Source organism: Phragmites australis, chromosome 6 (genome assembly GCF_958298935.1).
Source record: "Phragmites australis chromosome 6, lpPhrAust1.1, whole genome shotgun sequence".
In the NCBI taxonomy this organism is placed as follows: Eukaryota; Viridiplantae; Streptophyta; class Magnoliopsida; order Poales; family Poaceae; genus Phragmites; species Phragmites australis.
The window spans coordinates 34,350,721-34,369,655 of record NC_084926.1 but is presented as its reverse complement, the minus strand read 5'-3'; the positions used below and the strand labels follow the sequence as shown (position 1 = coordinate 34,369,655).

The 18,935-nt window shown below is 42.1% G+C and overlaps 3 protein-coding genes across 6 annotated transcripts; 2 read left to right on the top strand and 1 right to left on the bottom strand.

Moving 5' to 3' along the window:
* Positions 1-908: 908 nt before the first annotated feature.
* Positions 909-2,502, top strand: LOC133920597 (xyloglucan endotransglucosylase/hydrolase protein 24-like). Its single transcript, XM_062365203.1, has 4 exons — positions 909-1,161; positions 1,310-1,410; positions 1,537-1,730; positions 1,865-2,502. The coding sequence occupies exons 1-4, from the start codon at positions 996-998 to the stop codon at positions 2,265-2,267; spliced, it is 864 nt and encodes a 287-aa protein (XP_062221187.1). The 5' UTR covers positions 909-995; the 3' UTR covers positions 2,268-2,502.
* Positions 2,503-4,279: 1,777 nt separating this feature from the next.
* LOC133922281 (casein kinase 1-like protein 3) lies at positions 4,280-15,374 on the top strand. 4 transcript variants are annotated; one of them, XM_062367539.1, is made up of 17 exons: positions 4,280-4,567; positions 4,674-4,714; positions 6,788-6,857; positions 6,949-7,097; positions 7,638-7,733; positions 7,813-7,883; positions 8,014-8,075; positions 8,521-8,584; positions 8,931-9,015; positions 9,105-9,231; positions 9,321-9,403; positions 9,599-9,653; positions 9,921-10,000; positions 10,237-10,436; positions 14,107-14,228; positions 14,419-14,557; positions 14,672-15,374. In XM_062367539.1, exons 1-14 carry the CDS (start codon positions 4,492-4,494, stop codon positions 10,381-10,383), a joined length of 1,206 nt encoding a protein of 401 aa, XP_062223523.1. In that variant the 5' UTR covers positions 4,280-4,491; the 3' UTR covers positions 10,384-10,436; positions 14,107-14,228; positions 14,419-14,557; positions 14,672-15,374. The 4 variants fall into 4 exon arrangements, with proteins under 4 accessions (XP_062223523.1, XP_062223522.1, XP_062223520.1 ...); XM_062367538.1 differs by having other exon boundaries at positions 4,282-4,567; positions 9,876-10,000; positions 14,508-14,557; XM_062367536.1 differs by having other exon boundaries at positions 4,282-4,567; positions 9,876-10,000.
* Positions 15,375-16,442: 1,068 nt separating this feature from the next.
* LOC133922282 (probable lactoylglutathione lyase, chloroplastic) lies at positions 16,443-18,701 on the bottom strand. Its single transcript, XM_062367540.1, has 9 exons — positions 18,485-18,701; positions 18,185-18,398; positions 17,919-18,043; positions 17,751-17,815; positions 17,439-17,651; positions 17,289-17,336; positions 17,097-17,204; positions 16,874-17,014; positions 16,443-16,765 (listed from the first exon to the last, which is right to left on the bottom strand). Exons 1-9 carry the CDS (start codon positions 18,561-18,563, stop codon positions 16,724-16,726), a joined length of 1,035 nt encoding a protein of 344 aa, XP_062223524.1. The 5' UTR covers positions 18,564-18,701; the 3' UTR covers positions 16,443-16,723.
* Between the last annotated feature and the right edge of the window lie 234 nt (positions 18,702-18,935).

Sequence of the window (18,935 nt, the reverse complement as noted above, 5' to 3'; positions counted from 1 at the left end):
CATCTTATTTTCAGAGATGTTCACATAAGGAATCGTCTGCGAAAATTTGTTTTTACATGTGGCCCAAAACCACAAGAGACCCCTGCCAACTGCTCAGGCGGCTTTTCATATAAGTCGTATGTGGAAAGACATCTTAAATATTCCAAAAATAGTTTTTTTTTATAGTGTCAATAGCTCCGGATTATTATTGGTGAGCCGAAACCACATACTTAGACAAAATCCATGTGACGCCACATGACCAAAAACAACAATCCAATGCTCAAACAATAGGAAAAATATTCTCCTTAAAAATCAATTATAAATTTCAAAAGAGATTAACCACTCAGGAGCCTAAACTTAACCCCTCCTCGCCACAGCGATCATCGGCGACCAACAATTTACAAGTCAACATGCTGCCGACGACAAATGATACACCTGCACGTCCGTACAGGCCTGGAATAATATAAGTAGGAAATTTAGATGTCTCTGTTGAACCAGCCAAGAATGTAAACGAGGCATATTTGACCATCAATCCTGACCTCTTCCTATCTATGCTGGACAAGGTGCCAATTGCACAGATTGTAGTCCGCACCTGGTAGAGCTGAATTGTTTATCATTTTTTTGCGCGTAATAGTACTTTGTCAAGCTGCGAGCACTATACGTCAACCTGATAGCCAAACAACGCGCGATCGATGCAACGTTGTGCAGAGCACTAACCATGTCAAAAACAAGAGGCAGATCGATGCGTGTCCCAAACCAACCAAGATCACAAGCTGGCAGCACTATGTAGAATCTGCAGATGACAATCATACTGATATCCTATTAACCTCTACATGCGTACCAAAAACTCCCTTTGACTAGGAAGGATGAGCTTCAGCTAGTATATAAGCCCCTGTGTCCCTCTGCGTTTCTCATCAAGCCTAGACACAGAAAGGCGTTCAACATTCAGAGAACTTTCCCGAGAGGAAGAGAGAGAGAGAAAGAGAGTTGCACGCTTGTCTTGCAACACGAGGAAGATGAAGAGCTCAAGGGCTCTCCTCCTGGTGGCCGTCGCCGCGGCGGTGGCCAGCCTCGCCGGCGCCAACTTCCGGGACGACTGCGACATCCCGTGGGAGCCCCAGAACGCCAAGTTTAGCGACGACGGCAACAGCCTCTCGCTCTCGCTAGTCAGCAACTCCTCAGGTGCTGACCAATCCCTTCGGTTCTTGATTATATCGCTGCATACATGCATCTCCATATATGTTGATCATATTGTTGCAGTGCAAGTGCATGCGAATAGTAGCATACCATTTGATTAAGCGATGATTCTTATGCTACGGCCGGCTTGCAGGTTGCATGCTCCGGACAAAGAAGCAGTTCGTCTACGGGTCCGTGTCGACGCTCATCCAGCTGGTCCCAGGCAACTCGGCCGGCACCGTCACCACATACTACGTACGTGCAGGGCAGTCTTGCATATATTGCCTGCCTGGCTGCCTGAATTCTTGTCCAGTACTAATGATAAGCAAGACCAAATTAGGAGAAGGTTTTAACACTACCCATATCTGTATATTCATTCAGACATCCTCCGTTGGAGATAACCATGACGAGATCGACTTCGAGTTCCTGGGCAACGAGACTGGCCAGCCCTACACCTTCCACACCAACATCTACGCCAACGGCGTCGGCAACAAGGAGATGCAGTTCAAGCCCTGGTTCGACCCCACCACCGGCTACCACAACTACACCATCTACTGGAGCCCCTGCATGATCGTGTAAGCAAATATATAAGTCACATTTCCATCGCTTTGTTGGCGCACGAGCGAGACTCCATATGATAATATGATGCAACCTAGCGGCGGCGACGAACAGAAGATAATGACCCATCGATATCCATGCACATTTGCAGGTGGTACGTCGACAGCGTCCCCATCAGGGTGTTCCGCAACTACCAGACGAGCAACGGCGTGGCGTTCCCGACGAGCCGGCCGATGTACGGCTACTCCAGCATCTGGGCGGCCGAGGACTGGGCCACGCAGGGCGGCCGCGTCAAGACCGACTGGTCCAAGGCGCCGTTCGTCGCCAACTACCAGAACATCCACCTCGACATCTGTGAGTGCAACTCCGGTGGCTGCGCCACCAGCTGCCCGGCGGCGGCGGCGGGGTACAGCGGGGCGTGCCAGCTGAGCTACGCGGAGCAAGGACAGATGCAGTGGGTGCAGAACAACTACAGGATCTACGACTATTGTGTCGACTACAAGAGGTGGAACAACGGCCAGAAGCCGGTCGAGTGCGACCTGCAGCAGTACTGATCCAGTTGTTGCCTTCTCATACATACATACATACATACACACATGAAGAACGGCCAAACGGGGCGACGGCCTTTTTACAATCTTTTTACCAATGGAATAAGACTTAATTTGAGGATTCTTAATTTTTTTTGTTTACACATATGTTGTAATTCTATCCTGAACAATCAATCATAACTATACTTTGTACATTGCCAACATGTATCAAATATTCTTTGTTGACTCATACCCTTCATGATATAAGTAACACTATGCTTGTTTTCCTTCTTTTGTTTTCAAGGAACTCTCTAACGATATTTTGTTTTTCCTATCTACCTGATTTGCATTCATTAGGTTTGCTTTGGGATTTGTTGATTTTAATATTTGCGTTAAGAGATACATCGACAGGTCATTGCAACGAAAGGCTTTACCAAAACAGCATATTGATTCACACCGCACCCCGCAGCAAAGTAGCACGCAGCTTTAGATGATTGAAGGATAAGAAAATTTTCAAGTGGCCAAAAACTAGAGAAAAGCTGTACTTTTACATGACGATTACATTCATACAAACAAAAGTAGATGTGTGCACTTGTATTGGGCCTAGTCTGGCTTCAAAGTTGGGCTGGCTAGCTCAAGCCCCCTGAACCACCAAACCCACATGCCAAAACACGGAAATATCCAAGTGCCCACAACCTTAGACAGCGGCAAGTGGTCTTCAAAATACTAATGCTCTTTGTTTTAACATGAGCTAGAAACTTGATTAAGCATACCATCTTGTTGAAAAACTGTAGGGTGTAACTTTGCTCTTAACTGCATAGAGCAATTACCTAGTGGGCCCCACATCCATCAAAATACGTTAACAAATCAAGTCTATCTTTTCCTCAAATCTAGGCATGGCCAAGCAAGAAGGTGTTTTTGAAGTTGAAGAGGTGGAATGTGCACATGTACATAGTCTTCAAGGCCAATGAGAAGATGTAGGATATCATCCGTCAACAAGTCTAGCACGCCATGAGAGATATGACGACTTCATGACATTGTTCTCGACTAGGAGTTGACTATACGAGATCATGTTAAGATGGTTGTAGACGAAGATGCTGCCTCGATACATTTTCTTCCCCTTGCCTTCATGTATCATCACCTTGTTTCATGGGTATTTAGGAGTTATCATGGTTTGCAATGTGATCCAGGATGTTATTACTATGAAACAGCACCTCCAAAAACCCAAAAATCATCGATGCTGCTACCTCCATCCACATAAAATGACTATTTTCTGTAATTTCTAGACGAGGGGCAAGGATCAACAGCTCACCCATGACCCGTAGGCTCTTTACCACTTAGTCATACTCATGTAAAAAGCACAAATGCAAACAAAACCACATGAGAAATCTACACTCTTAATTGTAGGATTAGGTAGAAAAACTATACTCATATGAAACTACCAAATGAAAATTTTGATATATGGGAAAGCCATAAATGCGACCGGACCATTAACGCATCAAATGAACTAACACTTTTTTGGGAGCCAAAATGCAACAAATAAGTCAATTCAAAATAGCACAATATAAAGTCCCAATCTTAGATGGATCTCATGTCAACCATCACTTCATTGACATATAATCTAATACATGTTAGGATACAAATTCGTTCTACAAAATTTAAAACATATCCAAATCATAATATATCTTAGATATAATCATCAAATGATATTGATTGTCTGACCTTTCAATCAATATACAACTTAAAAAGATAACTAAACTAAAATTTAGCATAACACAAGCAACCTTTGAAACCAAGCAAACCGCTCTAAAAAAACTATCGATATAGGCTTTTGACACTAGTTGTAATTCTATACAAAAGAATCTTATAAAAAACAGATTCTATTTCTTGAAATTATAACTCAAAATCCACTTCCTAATAATCTATTATAAAATTCTACTATTTAACCCAACTGCTTCCAAATAAAAAACTCACCCAAACACGGCCATAGTCCCGCTGCAGCTGCCGGCTTTGCCTTCCAAAAGCGCGCACCACTGTCACACACTCGCGAGTCGTGACCGGAGACCAACCAATCCAATCCGTTCAGACCCTTCTAGAAGCTTCAGCACGCCGCTTTGGCTACCTCCTTTTTTTTTCCTTCCCCGTTTCGTCGCAGCAGCCGAAACCCTAGTTTTTTTTCCCTTCCTTCCACTCTCCGACGCGGCTCAGAGGGAGGGAGAGCTGAGAAGAGGTCGAGTAGGAGGAGGAGGGGATGGATCGGATCGTTGGCAGCAAGTACAAGCTCGGCCGCAAGATTGGGAGCGGCTCCTTCGGCGAGATCTACCTCGGTTCGATCTCGATCCCGCCTTGCTCCATTTCCTGTCCCCCGTTTGCTTCTCTTGATGTTTGGATCTGATGATGTTCTTGTGCTGTGTTGTGGTGCCCTCTATGCAGCGACGCACGTCGACACCTACGAGATCGTCGCCGTCAAGATCGTGAGCACCTTCTCCATCTTGCGTTCGATTATTTTGGATTTGTGTAGGATTTTGCGGCCTCTGGTGCCCCTGATTGCGGGATGTGTTAGGTTTTGGGATGAAGCTTGATGATTTAGGCTCCCCATGGTTTTTCTCCTTTTGATAGTGTAGCTATCATCGTGCTGTTAAAGGTAGATATGTTAGAATAGCGTGGTTTGCCTTGCTGTTCTTTTTCACATGGTTTGTGCCAAGTGGTGAATTTTGGTGGGTTGAATTAGTGCTCATTTACGCGCCAAATTTGCTAGGCTTATGTGTTTTGATATGACTATGAGTTGTCCTTAGTGAGAGGAGCAATGTTTCCGAGGTTTTCATGCTTCTGTAAGGCCCTGTAGTTTTAAAATTTTCCAACAGCTAGCACTTCGGAATAGTTTTCCCGCCACTGCATTGCTACTTTTCCACTAGCTTAGGCTTATAGAGGAAAAGATTCAAGGTAAAAGGTCTCATAGTTTCGATAATATAAACATATTTTTTTTTACTCTATCCAATTCCTCTCATGCTAGTTCATAACAATGGATTATGGTTATTTGGGGTGGTTGTTGCATTGAATTATGGTGTGTAAAGAAGGGAAGTGCTATGTTATTTGGAGGGTAGCCTTCATTAATAAGAACTGGAACTGGTAATTTTCCATAAGTAGACAACAAATTGACATTTATATTCTAGGTGGTAGCTCTAGACCATAAGAGTAGTAGAAAAATCACCAAACATTTCATTTTCTGGTGTGTAATTTTGTGACTAAAGCCTTAACTTGGCAGAACGATCAACCACATGTCTGTCACGTTAGGGCACTTTACTCCCAAAATGTCGAATGGTATTGTTGTTTCTAACTTTTGATGTATTTAGTTTGTTAAAATCTTGTGCATTGTTGCTTGTCTAGTTGTGGTGTAATGCACTACAAGATTGGTTTCTCTTTTGCAGGAGCCATGTTCTTTATGTTTTCAAGTTGGCACTCCTTTACACTTAATTATGCTCAAACATTTTCTTACTATTTGTAGATTGTTCATGCTATTCATTCGTGTCTCTATTTGTGCACTGCAAAGTATTTGTTTATCGTATTTGCACAGATTTTTTTCTTTTGCAATATCACATTTATCCATATTGTTCATGCTATTCATTCATGCATCTTTTGAATTAAATGGATACAATTATGGTGCTCCAGCCAGGTACGATGCTTTTCGTGTGCCTGCCTATGCAAAAATGATTTGGATTGACCTAATCAGCACACGTAGATCACGTAGCAAAAAGTTTAAGATAGCAAAGAGATGTGCCACTACTTCACTCAGGCCCAACAGCCTATCTAAGCACACACTTTCCGTGCCCCAATACATGCCATTGCATGCTACGTCCTTCCTGTCTACAACTCCAACCAGGCTGCCGCCACCTGCACTCCTTCTTGCTCTCGCGCCTCACCTTCTCATGGGGGCTCCTGCTTCTGCTGCTGTGGCTCATCCTCAAGTTGTGACAAGCAGGGCCGGTTGCGACTGTGTGTCTGGTTGGCGGCGGTGTCTGATCTGCAGCAAGATCCAGTGGCTGACCACTTATTGGCTCCTCTTGGCTCGTCAGATCTGGTGACCATACCCTTGTGGAAGTGCAAGGATATGACTGCATGCTTTGGACAGCATTTGTGTCGGTAGCGGAGGCAACAGGGACTATTAGTGGTGCCTAATCCTTTCAATACGGTCCTCTCTTTTCTGTTTCTCTCTGTCAAACCAAACCAGTTAACGTGAGGGTCCTTGTCTGACTCCTGTTGTCGTGACACGTAGTCGGTGATTAGGTCATGCTACAACAACTGTGGGTAAGATTCTTAAAGATTTGTTTGTTATCTTGTGTGTCAGCTACATATCTCTGTAAATGCAGCCAACATTATCTCTGTAAATGAATTCATTTTGAGTGGGGCGAGTAGTTATTTATGAAGTTACATAGTGGTGTGGGTGTGGACACATTCTATTACCTTTTACAGTATGAATTGATTTGCTGTCAATTTATTTTTGCCATGTTTCTTTTGGAATTTTAAGTTGTGTTTATTGTTATCTACAGGAAAGCAGCAAAACCAATCATCCGCAATTGCTATATGAGGCCAAGCTGTACAATGCTCTTCAGGGAGGGAGTATGTGTTTGAGCCACAAACAAATTTTATTGCATCGATTGTTATTCACCATTTCTAATTGTTGTAATTCTTGCTACGTGGATCCATGCAGCTGGTATTGCAAACATAAAATGGTGCGGCATTGATGGTGATGAAAATATTCTTGTTATTGATTTGCTCGGACCAAGCCTTGAGGATCTATTTGTTTACTGTGGCCGGAGATTCTCATTGAAGACGGTCTTGATGTTGGCAGATCAAATGGTAAGAAAACTGTCTCCAACTTTCTTAGATTCGATTTGCTAATGGTGACGAAGTTATGAAAGAAGCCAATTTCTTTTGTTGAATTCTGACTGGTGCTTGTTTATTATGATACTACTCCGTGTAGTCTGACACCGCATCCGAAAGTTTAAGGCTAGACAGCGTCTTTTTTTAGATGAGTTTTTAAGCTATCCTTATTGTAATGCACAGTCTAGTTGTACCATGATTCCCTTAGACACAACAAACATTTGATTCTCTGTCAGTATTTTTTTTGGTATGTGTGGTTAACATCTATGTCATTCTGCCTCTTTTGTTCTTTTTGAGCGAATTCTTATATTGTACTTATCCATTCATAGTCTTAATAGCAGTTTGGAAATGCGCTAGGATAACTCTTTTGTGTTGCACCTTTTTATACTCTGATTTCTGACTTGTTATCCATGTAGGCTATGTAACCTGTTCTGTTCTGTTCCTTTAATAAAACTTACTTATTGTATTCCAATGTCATATGGTAGGCTAGAGCTGATCTATCATTTACTATTGCAGATTACAAGAATAGAATTTATGCATTCTAAAGGGTATTTGCACAGAGACATCAAGCCTGATAACTTTCTTATGGGCCTTGGTCGAAAGGCTAACCAGGTATGTACTGAGTTGGCCATTGACACTTACATTTGCACCATGAATGTTTGTCATGATTGTTTTGTGATCTAACTCTCAGGTTTACGTCATTGACTTTGGGCTCGCAAAGAGATACCGTGACTCAACCACCAATCGCCATATACCGTACAGGTGAGCATTTGATTGTGAATATGTTTCTCCCTAAACTACCAGAATTTTTCTTTCTGCATTTTTTTGTTCTTTTAATAGTTGTGGTATTACATGTTTATTGTGGTATTAATATACTTGCCTTCTCTTACAGAGAAAATAAAAATTTGACTGGCACAGCTCGCTATGCTAGTCGCAACACTCATCTCGGGATTGGTGAGTATGTCCAGTCTACTTGGTATTTAATTTCTCGGTGTCATTATCTTGAATGCTTGTGTTGTGTACATATATATTATAATGGAAATTTGTGTATATAACATTGTCAGTTTGCTGCTTTGTTCGTGTGCCATCTCAAACTCGCTGTTTGTGTATATGCCACTAGAATTTATGTGTGTGCCACTGGCCTCCTAATGGCCTTTTTGTGTGTGCCACGGGCTAGTGGCATACACACAAATTCAAGTGGCATACACACAAATAGCGAGTTTGAGATAGCACGCGAGCAAAACAGTGAACACCCATTGGCATAAACACAAATGTCCCATGACGTAGGATTAATGGTACCAATTTCATGGAATACTGAACAAAACTATGGGCATTTATGTTTCTGTTTCCTATGGCATCAGTTACTGCTTATTATCACTGACCTTACTGTTGTTACCAGAGCAAAGCCGTAGAGATGATTTGGAATCCATTGGATATGTTCTTCTCTATTTCCTCAGGGGAAGGTAGGATTTTGTGCATTAGCAAACTCTCTCTGCAATGTCTTTACTCTTATCATTGCCCCAGAGTAATAAAAAAATGGCAAGTGCTGGATACTCAGTAGTCATTACTGAAAATCATGTGTTACTGCAATTTTTCTGCCATAAAGCATACATCCATAGGAGATAAAATATTTTCATTTCTATTGTTATGTCTGAAACCTAATAAATAGAAAAAAGTTGACTTACAACACCCCCCTCAAAACGACTTGTCGATATGCCAGCTATCTTTGATCTTGATTTTGATGTATCCTTATATTTTTGTATGGATTTTTTGTGGACATTTGTGTAACTAACTATATGTTTTGCCCAGTCTTCCTTGGCAGGGCTTGAAAGCAGCCACAAAGAAAAAAAAGTATGACAAGATAAGTGAGAAGAAGCTTTCAACACCGATTGAGGTTGTTTAAGCTAAGATGTTTTGAATATATGAATGTTATTCCTTCTATATCATTCATGCTAGGCTATTCATGGGGGCTTCTTGTTGTAGGCTTTATGTAAATCCCATCCTGTGGAATTCGCTTCCTATTTTCACTATTGCCACTCACTCACATTTGATCAACGACCAGATTATAGTTTCTTGAGACGGCTCTTTCGTGATCTGTTTGACCGTGAAGGTATGGCATGTGAAACACTAGTGTGCTGTCTCTCATTATGTCTTTCATGGTATAGCATGATAACTTGTTCATCCTTTGGTCCGCTGCAGGTTATCAGTTTGATTATGTCTACGACTGGACATTGTTGAAGTGTAAGCAAGCCCAGAAGGCAAAGGCTCAACAAGGATGCTCTGTGAGTACTCCTTGCTTGTTTCCAGAGTCATAACCTCAATATTTAATCTCTTTCAAATTGGTGGAAAAAAATATCAGAAAGTAATACCTTTGAAGATATATTTGATGCAATTGATGAAATGAGCATTTATCCCCCAAGTGTTATATTTGTTAAAAGTATTAGCACTTTTGCTAATATTTCTTGCACCAATGGCAGCAAGATGCAGGTGTAAGTAACCGGACGGTTGCACCGAATGGGGACAAGCACCAAGGTAGCAGATTGCACAAATTACTTTCTAAGTAGAACCAAAGTAGTTGCCTTTTTTTCTTTGCGATTTCCTACCTTTCTCTGGTTCATTGTGCTTGCTGGTTCTGTTACTTCTTCTGATTTATGATGTCGAGCATTTTTCTTATGATGATCTACTATTTTTTGGTTATAGCTTTTATAGAATAGCAATTACTATTGCATGTTTATAATATGATACCTTTTTCAGTTAGTGCTTCACGCCTGATTGAAACTTCTGGTCGGCTTGAAGCAGAGCGACGCCCGGCCATCAGAATGCAATTTAGATCTAGCGCTGATAACAGCCGTTCAAATAATCTGCATCCTGAGAGACCGGTAAGCCAAGTTAGCATAACGAGATCTCATCATTCTTATTTATAATGCTGAATGGTCCAGCTTTCTCAGCAAATGTTGACTTTTTTCTTGAACAAATTTTATATATATCGTAATGGAATTTCAGAGTCATCCTGGTCTTCTTCACAGCCATCCATTTTTTATTACCTGTTAGGCCTAAAAAAACTTCAGTATTGTTGTGTTACTTTTTTGCTAATGTCTCCCTTATTCCCTTGCAGAGAGTGGGCGCTAGCCCTGATAATGTAGTTCTGCAATCTGATCGTGCTGATGCTCAAAGGAACAACACAACAGTCTCAAAAACACAGGGGTTTATTGATCCCCGCTCTCGTGGAAGTAACAGCCCAGGGCCCTCTAACCGCATTTAGGCTTTCGATCAGTTAGTTCCTAAATGCATGCCGGTCCGTTCAGTAAACGATCGGTGAGACTACCTTCGATGCTACTGTGTCTTGCATCTTCTGTGTATTTATGGACGGTTGTACTGGTGCTTTCCCTGCTTGACTATGCTGTATCTTTAATTTCCAGCTAAATACTCTCCCCATATAATGGGTCAATGACTTAAGGTGACTTAAGGTGCTAAGGTTGCTTCCTTGTAGTTAGTTGATGCTTGCAGGTTAGATTATAACGATTGTCAAAATGATCTGGTGGTGTGCAGAGGATCAGAGAGATCAAATAAAGAGATGGAAACCAAAAATAAGCCTGCAATTGAACTAGGCCAAGAGATCAAATCTTAAATCTGGAATCAAATGAAGAAATGAAATACAAAACCTAGCAATAAAAAAATAAATAGGTTAGGATGTCAAATCTGATTCCACAAAATACAACGAAATAAAACTTAAAAGAATTAGAGTGGAAGTGTAGATTGACCCATGTTGCAAACAAAAGATCATTGTAAGTACAAAATGAAGACTACGGTGACAAGGCTTGTCTCTGGTGGAACTATCCAGACTAACCCTCCTCCCTCTGCAAACATGTGAGCTGTCAGATGTAATATGGAATGAATTTTGGTGGCGGTGGCTTTCTCAATTGATTTCTCTCGAGAGGGTGTTATTCACAAAATGCTATTCACATAGTACATTTTAGCATGCTAGAAAAGTTCATATGCAAAAATCAGATGTAGCTCTGAGACGAGGGTTAGCGCTGGATATTTCCTCACTTGAGGTCTACTGTAATACCTAGGACTTCAATTGATGAACTGTAGGGTGCAAGTGGGTCGATCCGAAACCTGTTCCACTTAACTGTGAGTGTGAACCTTCACTTATTTGGTAGCTAGTTTTGTATATGTAGTTATAAACTAAAAGAACTAGAATGGATCAATGGGTCGATCTTGACCAGCCCACTTGCATCCCTAATTGTCGGTCATAGCCTATTTGCACCATTCTGTTTACAGAGGCTCCTATCAACAGTCAAATCTTGACATGACTACCTTAGCTAAGACTACTATAATACGGTGACTGGCATTTGGTTTCAGCTAATGAGTCCTGATAAGCACTTCACACTTATTCATCTTCAACCTATCTCTGACTTATGCATGTAAGTTCATGGTTTATTATGAAGATAAAGTTAATTAGCTGAAAATTTAGGTGCTTGTTGATTTAAACAATTATTAAATGACCATCATGTTGTTTGGTTCAGTTGGTTGCTCTATCAAGGTTAAGCTTCTAGGAAGAATGGAAAGCTGGTATAATGTGCCCAGGCTCTCGCTTTGTGGCAGTACTGCAGCTCTTTGGAGCACTTTGGACCTATTCTTTTGGATATAGTATTAATTAATGACGCCATGCTTTTGTGAAAATTCATAATAGAATATGTTTCACACTTGTCATGGCAAACTAGGCTACCACTAAATGACTGCCTATTTGAAGCTGTTGTGCTGTGGAACAGGTGGTTGTGGAGAATATTTGCTATATCTAATCAAAGTTTTCTTTTATGTTCTAAAGATGTTTCCAGTTATTCAAGAAATATTTAATAGATCCCAGATTAGTATTCTTCTGAAAAACTACCTCACCTCAAATGGAAACTTGGTCGCACGTAACTGTGTCAACCCAAGCAATTTCATGCTATAAAAGTGCCCACCTTCTAGCTTACGAGTACTATTAATCATAATTATGCCTAAAATCAACCTTCTAAATATAGGTCATATCGACCAATACGACATTTTTTTCGATATATCTGACTTTCACATGTCTAAACACTATGTAAGCTGATATTTCACCTGATATATTGGTCTTTTATGTTCGGGACAACGGAAATTATACATTTATTAGGTAATAATTAGACCAAATGTCCAAATCATGAGATTAATTTATATCTTTGTTTGAAGGTTTGATAATTTCAAGATTACATTTTTAACCTTTTGATGGCACAGAATAACTTGAAATTAAAGATACCTTTGCAAATCCAATATGGGAAGTGAACATAACCCAATATTTGATATACCAGAACTCAAACTATATGATTCGATATCCGCTGTTTAGAAGCTTGCCTAAAACACACCAAGGCAGCATTCAATATTGGAATATTCCTATTTGCAAAATCAGGAGTTGTCTTGGTTTGAAGCCCATGAATGCCAAAGTTTTGGTTACCAAAGTTTGGTTTATTACCCAAATTTGGCCTCCATTTATTTTCAGCGCCAAAAATTTTGACGTTACATTTTATTGTCGCTCAGTTTCTTATTTTTGCCAGAACTTGACTAATTTTGTGGGAAACGGTTTACTGACCCTTCCAATCTTTGCCGGATGTTTGGCATTGCCAAAATTGGTTTATAATCACTGATAGTGTTACACAACAAGATTTCATCATGGGCTCATGGCAACACTCGGTTAGCATTAAATGACTGCCTGTTTTGAACTGCTATGCTGTGGAGCATGTGGTTGTGGAAAATTTTGCCGTATGTAGATGAAGTTTCCTGTTAATGATTCTAAGGAGCTTTCCAATTAGTTAAAATAAACTTAATATAGCCCTTATTAGTATATCAGAATGGCTTCTGAAAAGCCACCCCACCCCAAATGGAAACTGAAAAGCTTGTAACGGCTTTGCCCTGCAAATTTACGATTTATGTAAAAGTGCCTACCTTTGAGCTTACGAGTTACTCATAATAGTGCCTAAAACTTACTGGGACAGTATTCAATGCTAGAAGATTGCCTATTCGGGAAGTAAGGTGCTGTTTGGTTTAAAGCCCATCGAAGTTTAGGTTACCAAAATTTGGTAACAGGAGCAGACTTGGCATCCACTTGTCTGCTTCCGAAAACTTTGGTGAGATTCCCTTTTTTTGTCACCCAAGTTCCTTTTCTTGGCAAAACTTGGCTCATTCGTGGGAGGCAGTTTGCTGACCCTACCAATACTTGCCAAATGCTTGGCATTACCGAAATTTGGCTATAATTGCTGACAGTCTTACAATAAGGTTTCAGCATGGCAAAACTTGGCTAACATTAAATGACTGTCTATTTTGAACTGCTATTTTTTTGACATGTTGATTCATGAGAAAAAATGGCTAGACGATGAACTAGAGAGCAAATGAAAAGAGAATCTTACCAAATTTTTGGTAAGTTTAACATACATGGAGTTCACACCAAGCAAGCCCGATTTAGTAATAACAATTTTTTTTGGCAAACTTTTAAGGGGCATATTGTTCAACAGCTAGACGCATCCAATTTTTTTCCTATGTTATTGGCATGGTTTAATGACTTGATCTATAATGTGCGAGGCTTTTTTTGACAAACTATAAGGGGCAATATTGTTCATCAACCAGAAACATCCATTTTTTTTTATTTCTAATGCTTTGTTGGCATCGTTTAATGACTTGCTCTGTCATGTGCTAGGATTTGAGCATAATGGCCTAAAACACAAAGGAAACCTAGTTTGTGACATTTGAACCTATTAGTTTTATTTCTGCATAAACTTTATTTGAAAAATAGCCACATGGCTTTTTCCATTTTCAAAACTGTTTTCTCCCCCTGTCAGTGTTTTTTTAATACCATGCGTGGTCTGTATGATTGGTGGTATGTCCCATTTCAATGCCTCAATGACACCAGGGTCACTCATGTCCATTCTTTGCCTGATTATCTTAGTGACCTATATATCTGCTATTGTAGGTTACTGGATATGGTTTCATGGAAGAATCGAGGACAAACTCAGAATGCATTTATTTCTTGGTGCATGAGGCCATTCCTGAAAAGAGCTGTCGGGTTTTAAGCAGACGTCAATATTTCTTGAGGTGATTACTACCAACCAGAAATATTGGTTGATGTTATGAATTCAGCATCAGTTTGCTGTTGTGGTTGATAATTTTTCTTTTCCATTTGTGGATAAAATGGAAATTTGCTTAGAAATGTCAGCAGACTATTTTGTGTTCTACACGAGTGGATGCATTGTAATACCTCATCTGTATGGGCTCATTGATTCAGGGTCCTTTGTCAAATAATAATAGTGATGCCATATTCCTTGCTTAAAGAGAACTTGGGGATTAAGCAGAACAAATGTTCGTTTTAATTAGGGATCAGCAGCAATGGGACAAGTGCATTATACCCGACATCCCACTGTGGGGTAAGTCAACTGGTGTTGCTGTTTATCGCACTCTATTATAATTAACTGCGATTGAATTTCTTATCATAGTATTTCTCACTATACTTAACTTTAATGTTGTCAATTTACATGCAGAAAGTGACTTGTTATTCGAGTTGGATCGGCTTCAGCTTCTAATGTGTTTGACGTTAAATCCCACCAGGCAAGGATTATGAAGAGCTACTTGGGCGTATGTTTTAATTTAGTGTGCATCCGCAGATGATTATTGTGACTGCTTCCACCAGTTTGCCTATCTCCAAACAGATACTTAAGATTTCTTGTGAGAATTGGCCAAGCGCAGTCATCCCCATTGTATTTTCAACTTTCAAGAGCCAAATGCTGCAGTTCAAGGCTTTGAGATACAGGCTATCACAAATTCAATCTGTTTGAGTGGAGGTAAGACGTCATATATGCCATCCACTAGCAGTGAAATGGTTTAGTTGTGTTTGCTGGCCAACTGTGTGATGGACATCACATGGCAGAAATTGTGTAGAACTGATGTTCTATTCTTGGACCCTCCATTCTATTATGCTTTTAATCGTAGCTCTAAATTAAAGCAGATTTGGCTATTGATTTTAGTGGGGAGCTTGCTTTTGTATGAAATGGAGGGAATGAAAGGGACTGCTTATAACATCCTGGAGAAGTCCTACCATCTGTTGCTTTTTTTCATCTGCTGTTTTGTTTTGTCATTTTTTTAGCCAATGCTACAGGTCATCCGGCCTTATGATAATAATGTACTGTGGGCTGTACTTAAATGCTTTTAGAGCTGATCATATGCTTGATGATTGCTCGCACTTTACTTATGGGGTGTTTTGAAGCAGATTGGTTCAGTGCATGTTTTGAAATGAATTGAGGCAGTGTTTGGTTGGGACACTAACGTAAACGGTATTGGTATCAGATTACAATGGAAATGTAACGGTAACGACTGATTTGCGCTATCTGTTTGGTTTGATAATGTAACAGTATGAAGATGCATTACAGCGGTTCGATCAATTCAACTCACAATGGAGAACGGCAATCCAATAAATAAACAAAGTTATTCAAATCTGTACAGATGAGCCGCCACAGAAAGGGAAAATCTGTAATGAAGAAAATCTTTCTTTGTCATTCCAAAAGCAAGGCAAACAAGTCGGAACGATAAAATTATCTGCAAAAAATCCCAGTTTGAGCAAAAGGTCAAAAAATCAAAGAGAACTGGAACATGAATTGCAAATTCGCAACTGCTTCTTGCATGGAGACCGAACAGATCGCAGCACCTCTACTCTTCCAAGATTCACGGATAGGGATCCTGCTCGGATTTCGCCGCTGCCACCAACAAAGCAACGGCGCCGGAGGACGAGGGTTGGGGCAGCGGCGGTTTCACGAGGAGGATCTTGCGCGGCGGGTGGTGGGAGGATGAGGGGCCCTGCTACCCCATGCCGGCGAGCGGAGGGCGGCCTGTTCGCGTTTCGAGTTCGTACGGCTGGTAACGTTTTCAGCTTACGGAGGAGAGAGGAGTGGTATCGGGATTTTATGAACCTGGGATTCAATTCCACGTTAATTGATTACGGCCCATTGGAAACAAACAGATGTAACGGTGTCATTTACCCTCCGTAATAGGATTGCATTACAGAACAGTGAACCATACAGCGCCTCAGGTTATTTGCTCAGGACAACTGTCGAAATTTTGGTATCCATCCTACCATTTTTTGAAAGTCGATCAATATCGTCCTTCAATCTGATATCATGCTGCTTTGCCTACATCTTGGTAAGTGTAGGTAAGTGCTGTTCCATTCTTGAATTCCAAGAATTGGAGCGTATATTATGGTGGAACCATCTCTGTCAGTTCTTGAAGGCTAACAAACAAGCCTATGTGCACTCTTTGCCAAGACTCCAAAGTGCTCCAATTTTTTTCATTGCTTTGAACTGTGCAACGGAACTTTCAACAAAGCAGGTAAATAGCTCCTGCTTGAATTATTAATCTGAGCTATGTATTATTTTGTATCTTGACAAATGGGGCCTTGTCTCTGTCTCATTGCCATCCGGTTCCTATTGTTCAGAAAACTAGACTTTCTGCAATGCGTATGCGCCCACTTACAGGCAGCTAGGGTAGCGAAAGGCGTGGTCATGAGCCGATGAACTAAGTGGAACAAATACGGTTTGTCATTGCTACTCCAGTTCCTTGGCAAAGTCGATGTTGTCAACAAACACCTGCATAATGATTGGGGAAACAGCGTAAGTTTGAATTGATCGTCAAGGTTCCCTGAAACAACAAGCATTCTGAAGACTAGCTTGGTGTATAGCGACAAGAACTGATACCGATTTCCACCCATCAGGGTCCAGGATGGATGTGATCTTGGTACTGATCCCCGGCAAGGGCCCTGGCTCCCGCACCACCTGCCCTCCAAACAGCTTCACAACCTCTGCGGTCTTGTAGACATCGTCGGTTCCTATGGCGATCTGCGTGGACATGGAACATTGAGTCACAATTTCAGCTCCCACAAGCAGTGAGCAGCAATGCAAAGAAACCCATATTGCATACCTGACCATATGCATTTCCCTTGTCATATTCGGTGACACCATAGTTGTAGGTCAGCTCCAGCACTGCGTTCTTGTCTTCAGGCCCGTACCCCATCATTGCCACCGTGTACTGGAGAAGCAGTTTCGCAGTGAGTGCATGTCATGGTAGGAGAAGTCAAATGATCCGCAAGTGACATTTGTGCGAATTGGTCACCTTGTAGTCAGGGTTATCTCGCTTCCGTAGCAGCTCCATGCCACATGCCTGCATTCATCGAGAAGCAGGACAACTGCAATGAGCAATCTGACAGCATAAACCGGATGAAGAAACTGTCTTGCACAGCAAGTGTGCCTGGGTCATATCTACCTTCTCATAGAAGCTTATGGCTCGGTCGAGGTCGCCGACTCGGAGCATCACCTGGCACAGTGGCTCTGGAGTCCCTGGCCTCTCAAGGATCTCAAACTTGTAGCCGTCAGGATCCTCGACGAAGGCAATCACGGTCTTGCCGCCCTTGACGGGGCCAGGCTCCCTGGTCACCTTGCCTCCCTTTGCTCTGATGAGCTCAACTGTCTTTGCCACCTGTTTCAATCAATCATCAAGATTCCAAGAAGAGTCTCTTGTACAGAGCATTTTACTTCTGACTGATCAGTGCACAAATCTAAAGAATCGGCGTATTACATCATCGACCGCGATACCAAAATGGCCAAAACCTGCTCCAATATCATACTTATCGACCCCGTAATCTGCAAATCAAGTCCAAGATCATTGACCTCAAAATTACAGATGAGGATGTGCTCATGCAGCCACTGGTGCGATGAGCTGAGGCACGCGTGGGACGAGACTAACTGTATGTGAGCTCGATGACGAAATGCGAGTCCTCGGGCCCGTATCCAAGGAAAGCATTGGTGTATTTCTCCTCAGGTATGTCGCGCTTCCTCAGCAGCTTCATCCCGAGACACTCGGTGTAGAACCTGCATTGTCCAGGACCCGGGAGAAAGTCTCAGAACGAGCTGCTGGTGGTGTAATTTTCTCGTCTGGCAAGAAATTAAGGGAGATGATCGTTTCGCAGTAGATGGTGCCACGAGCTGGAATTAGGAGGGATAAATGTATACTTGATCGTTCTGTCGAGATCGCCGACGCGGTAGACGACGTGGAGCAGCCGCCGGTTGTCCTTCTTTGCCCACGCGAAGGCCTCCTCTGTGCCGGGGAAGGTGGCCGCCTGCGCGGCGTCCGCCGAGGCCCGGATCTTCACCGCCGCGCCGCTCGCGTTCTTAGCCAGCCTCACCGCCCTGGTCCGAGCTAGCTGCTCGGAGTGCAGCGCCGCTCCTTGCAAGAGACAGCCACATACCAGGTCAAGCGATGTAAAGAAACCGAGTGGAGTTGCAGCAACGGTTGAGTGGTTGAATGTCCACCTGCGGCGGCGGTGGAGAGGAGCAGCGACCTCCGGGGGACGGGCGCGGCGGCGCAGGCGGCCATGGGAAGAGCCCTCATTGCTGCTTGGTTGGCGCCTCTTTCTCGTGCTATCCGTATCCGTAAATCCTGGTCGCTCTGCCGCAGCCAGATATTTGGCTCCCCGGCGACCAACCCGTTCGGAGGAAGCGGCAGCTGGGTGACATCTGTCAAGCAATGGACCCGGGTAGTAGAGCGGTAGAGTTGGGTCTGGAATGTTTTTCATGCCTTTCCAAGGTAAAAAAAAAACATTGACAAAAGACACGTGCTCTTGGATAAACACCGGAACAGATTGACCGACGAAACCAGCAATGGAGCACGAACTTAGAGCAGAATCAAGCGGTCTAAATAATGGCCAATTTGCTTAAAAACAAACAGACCCAATGACAGATGCATAGCTCGATCGATCTCAGC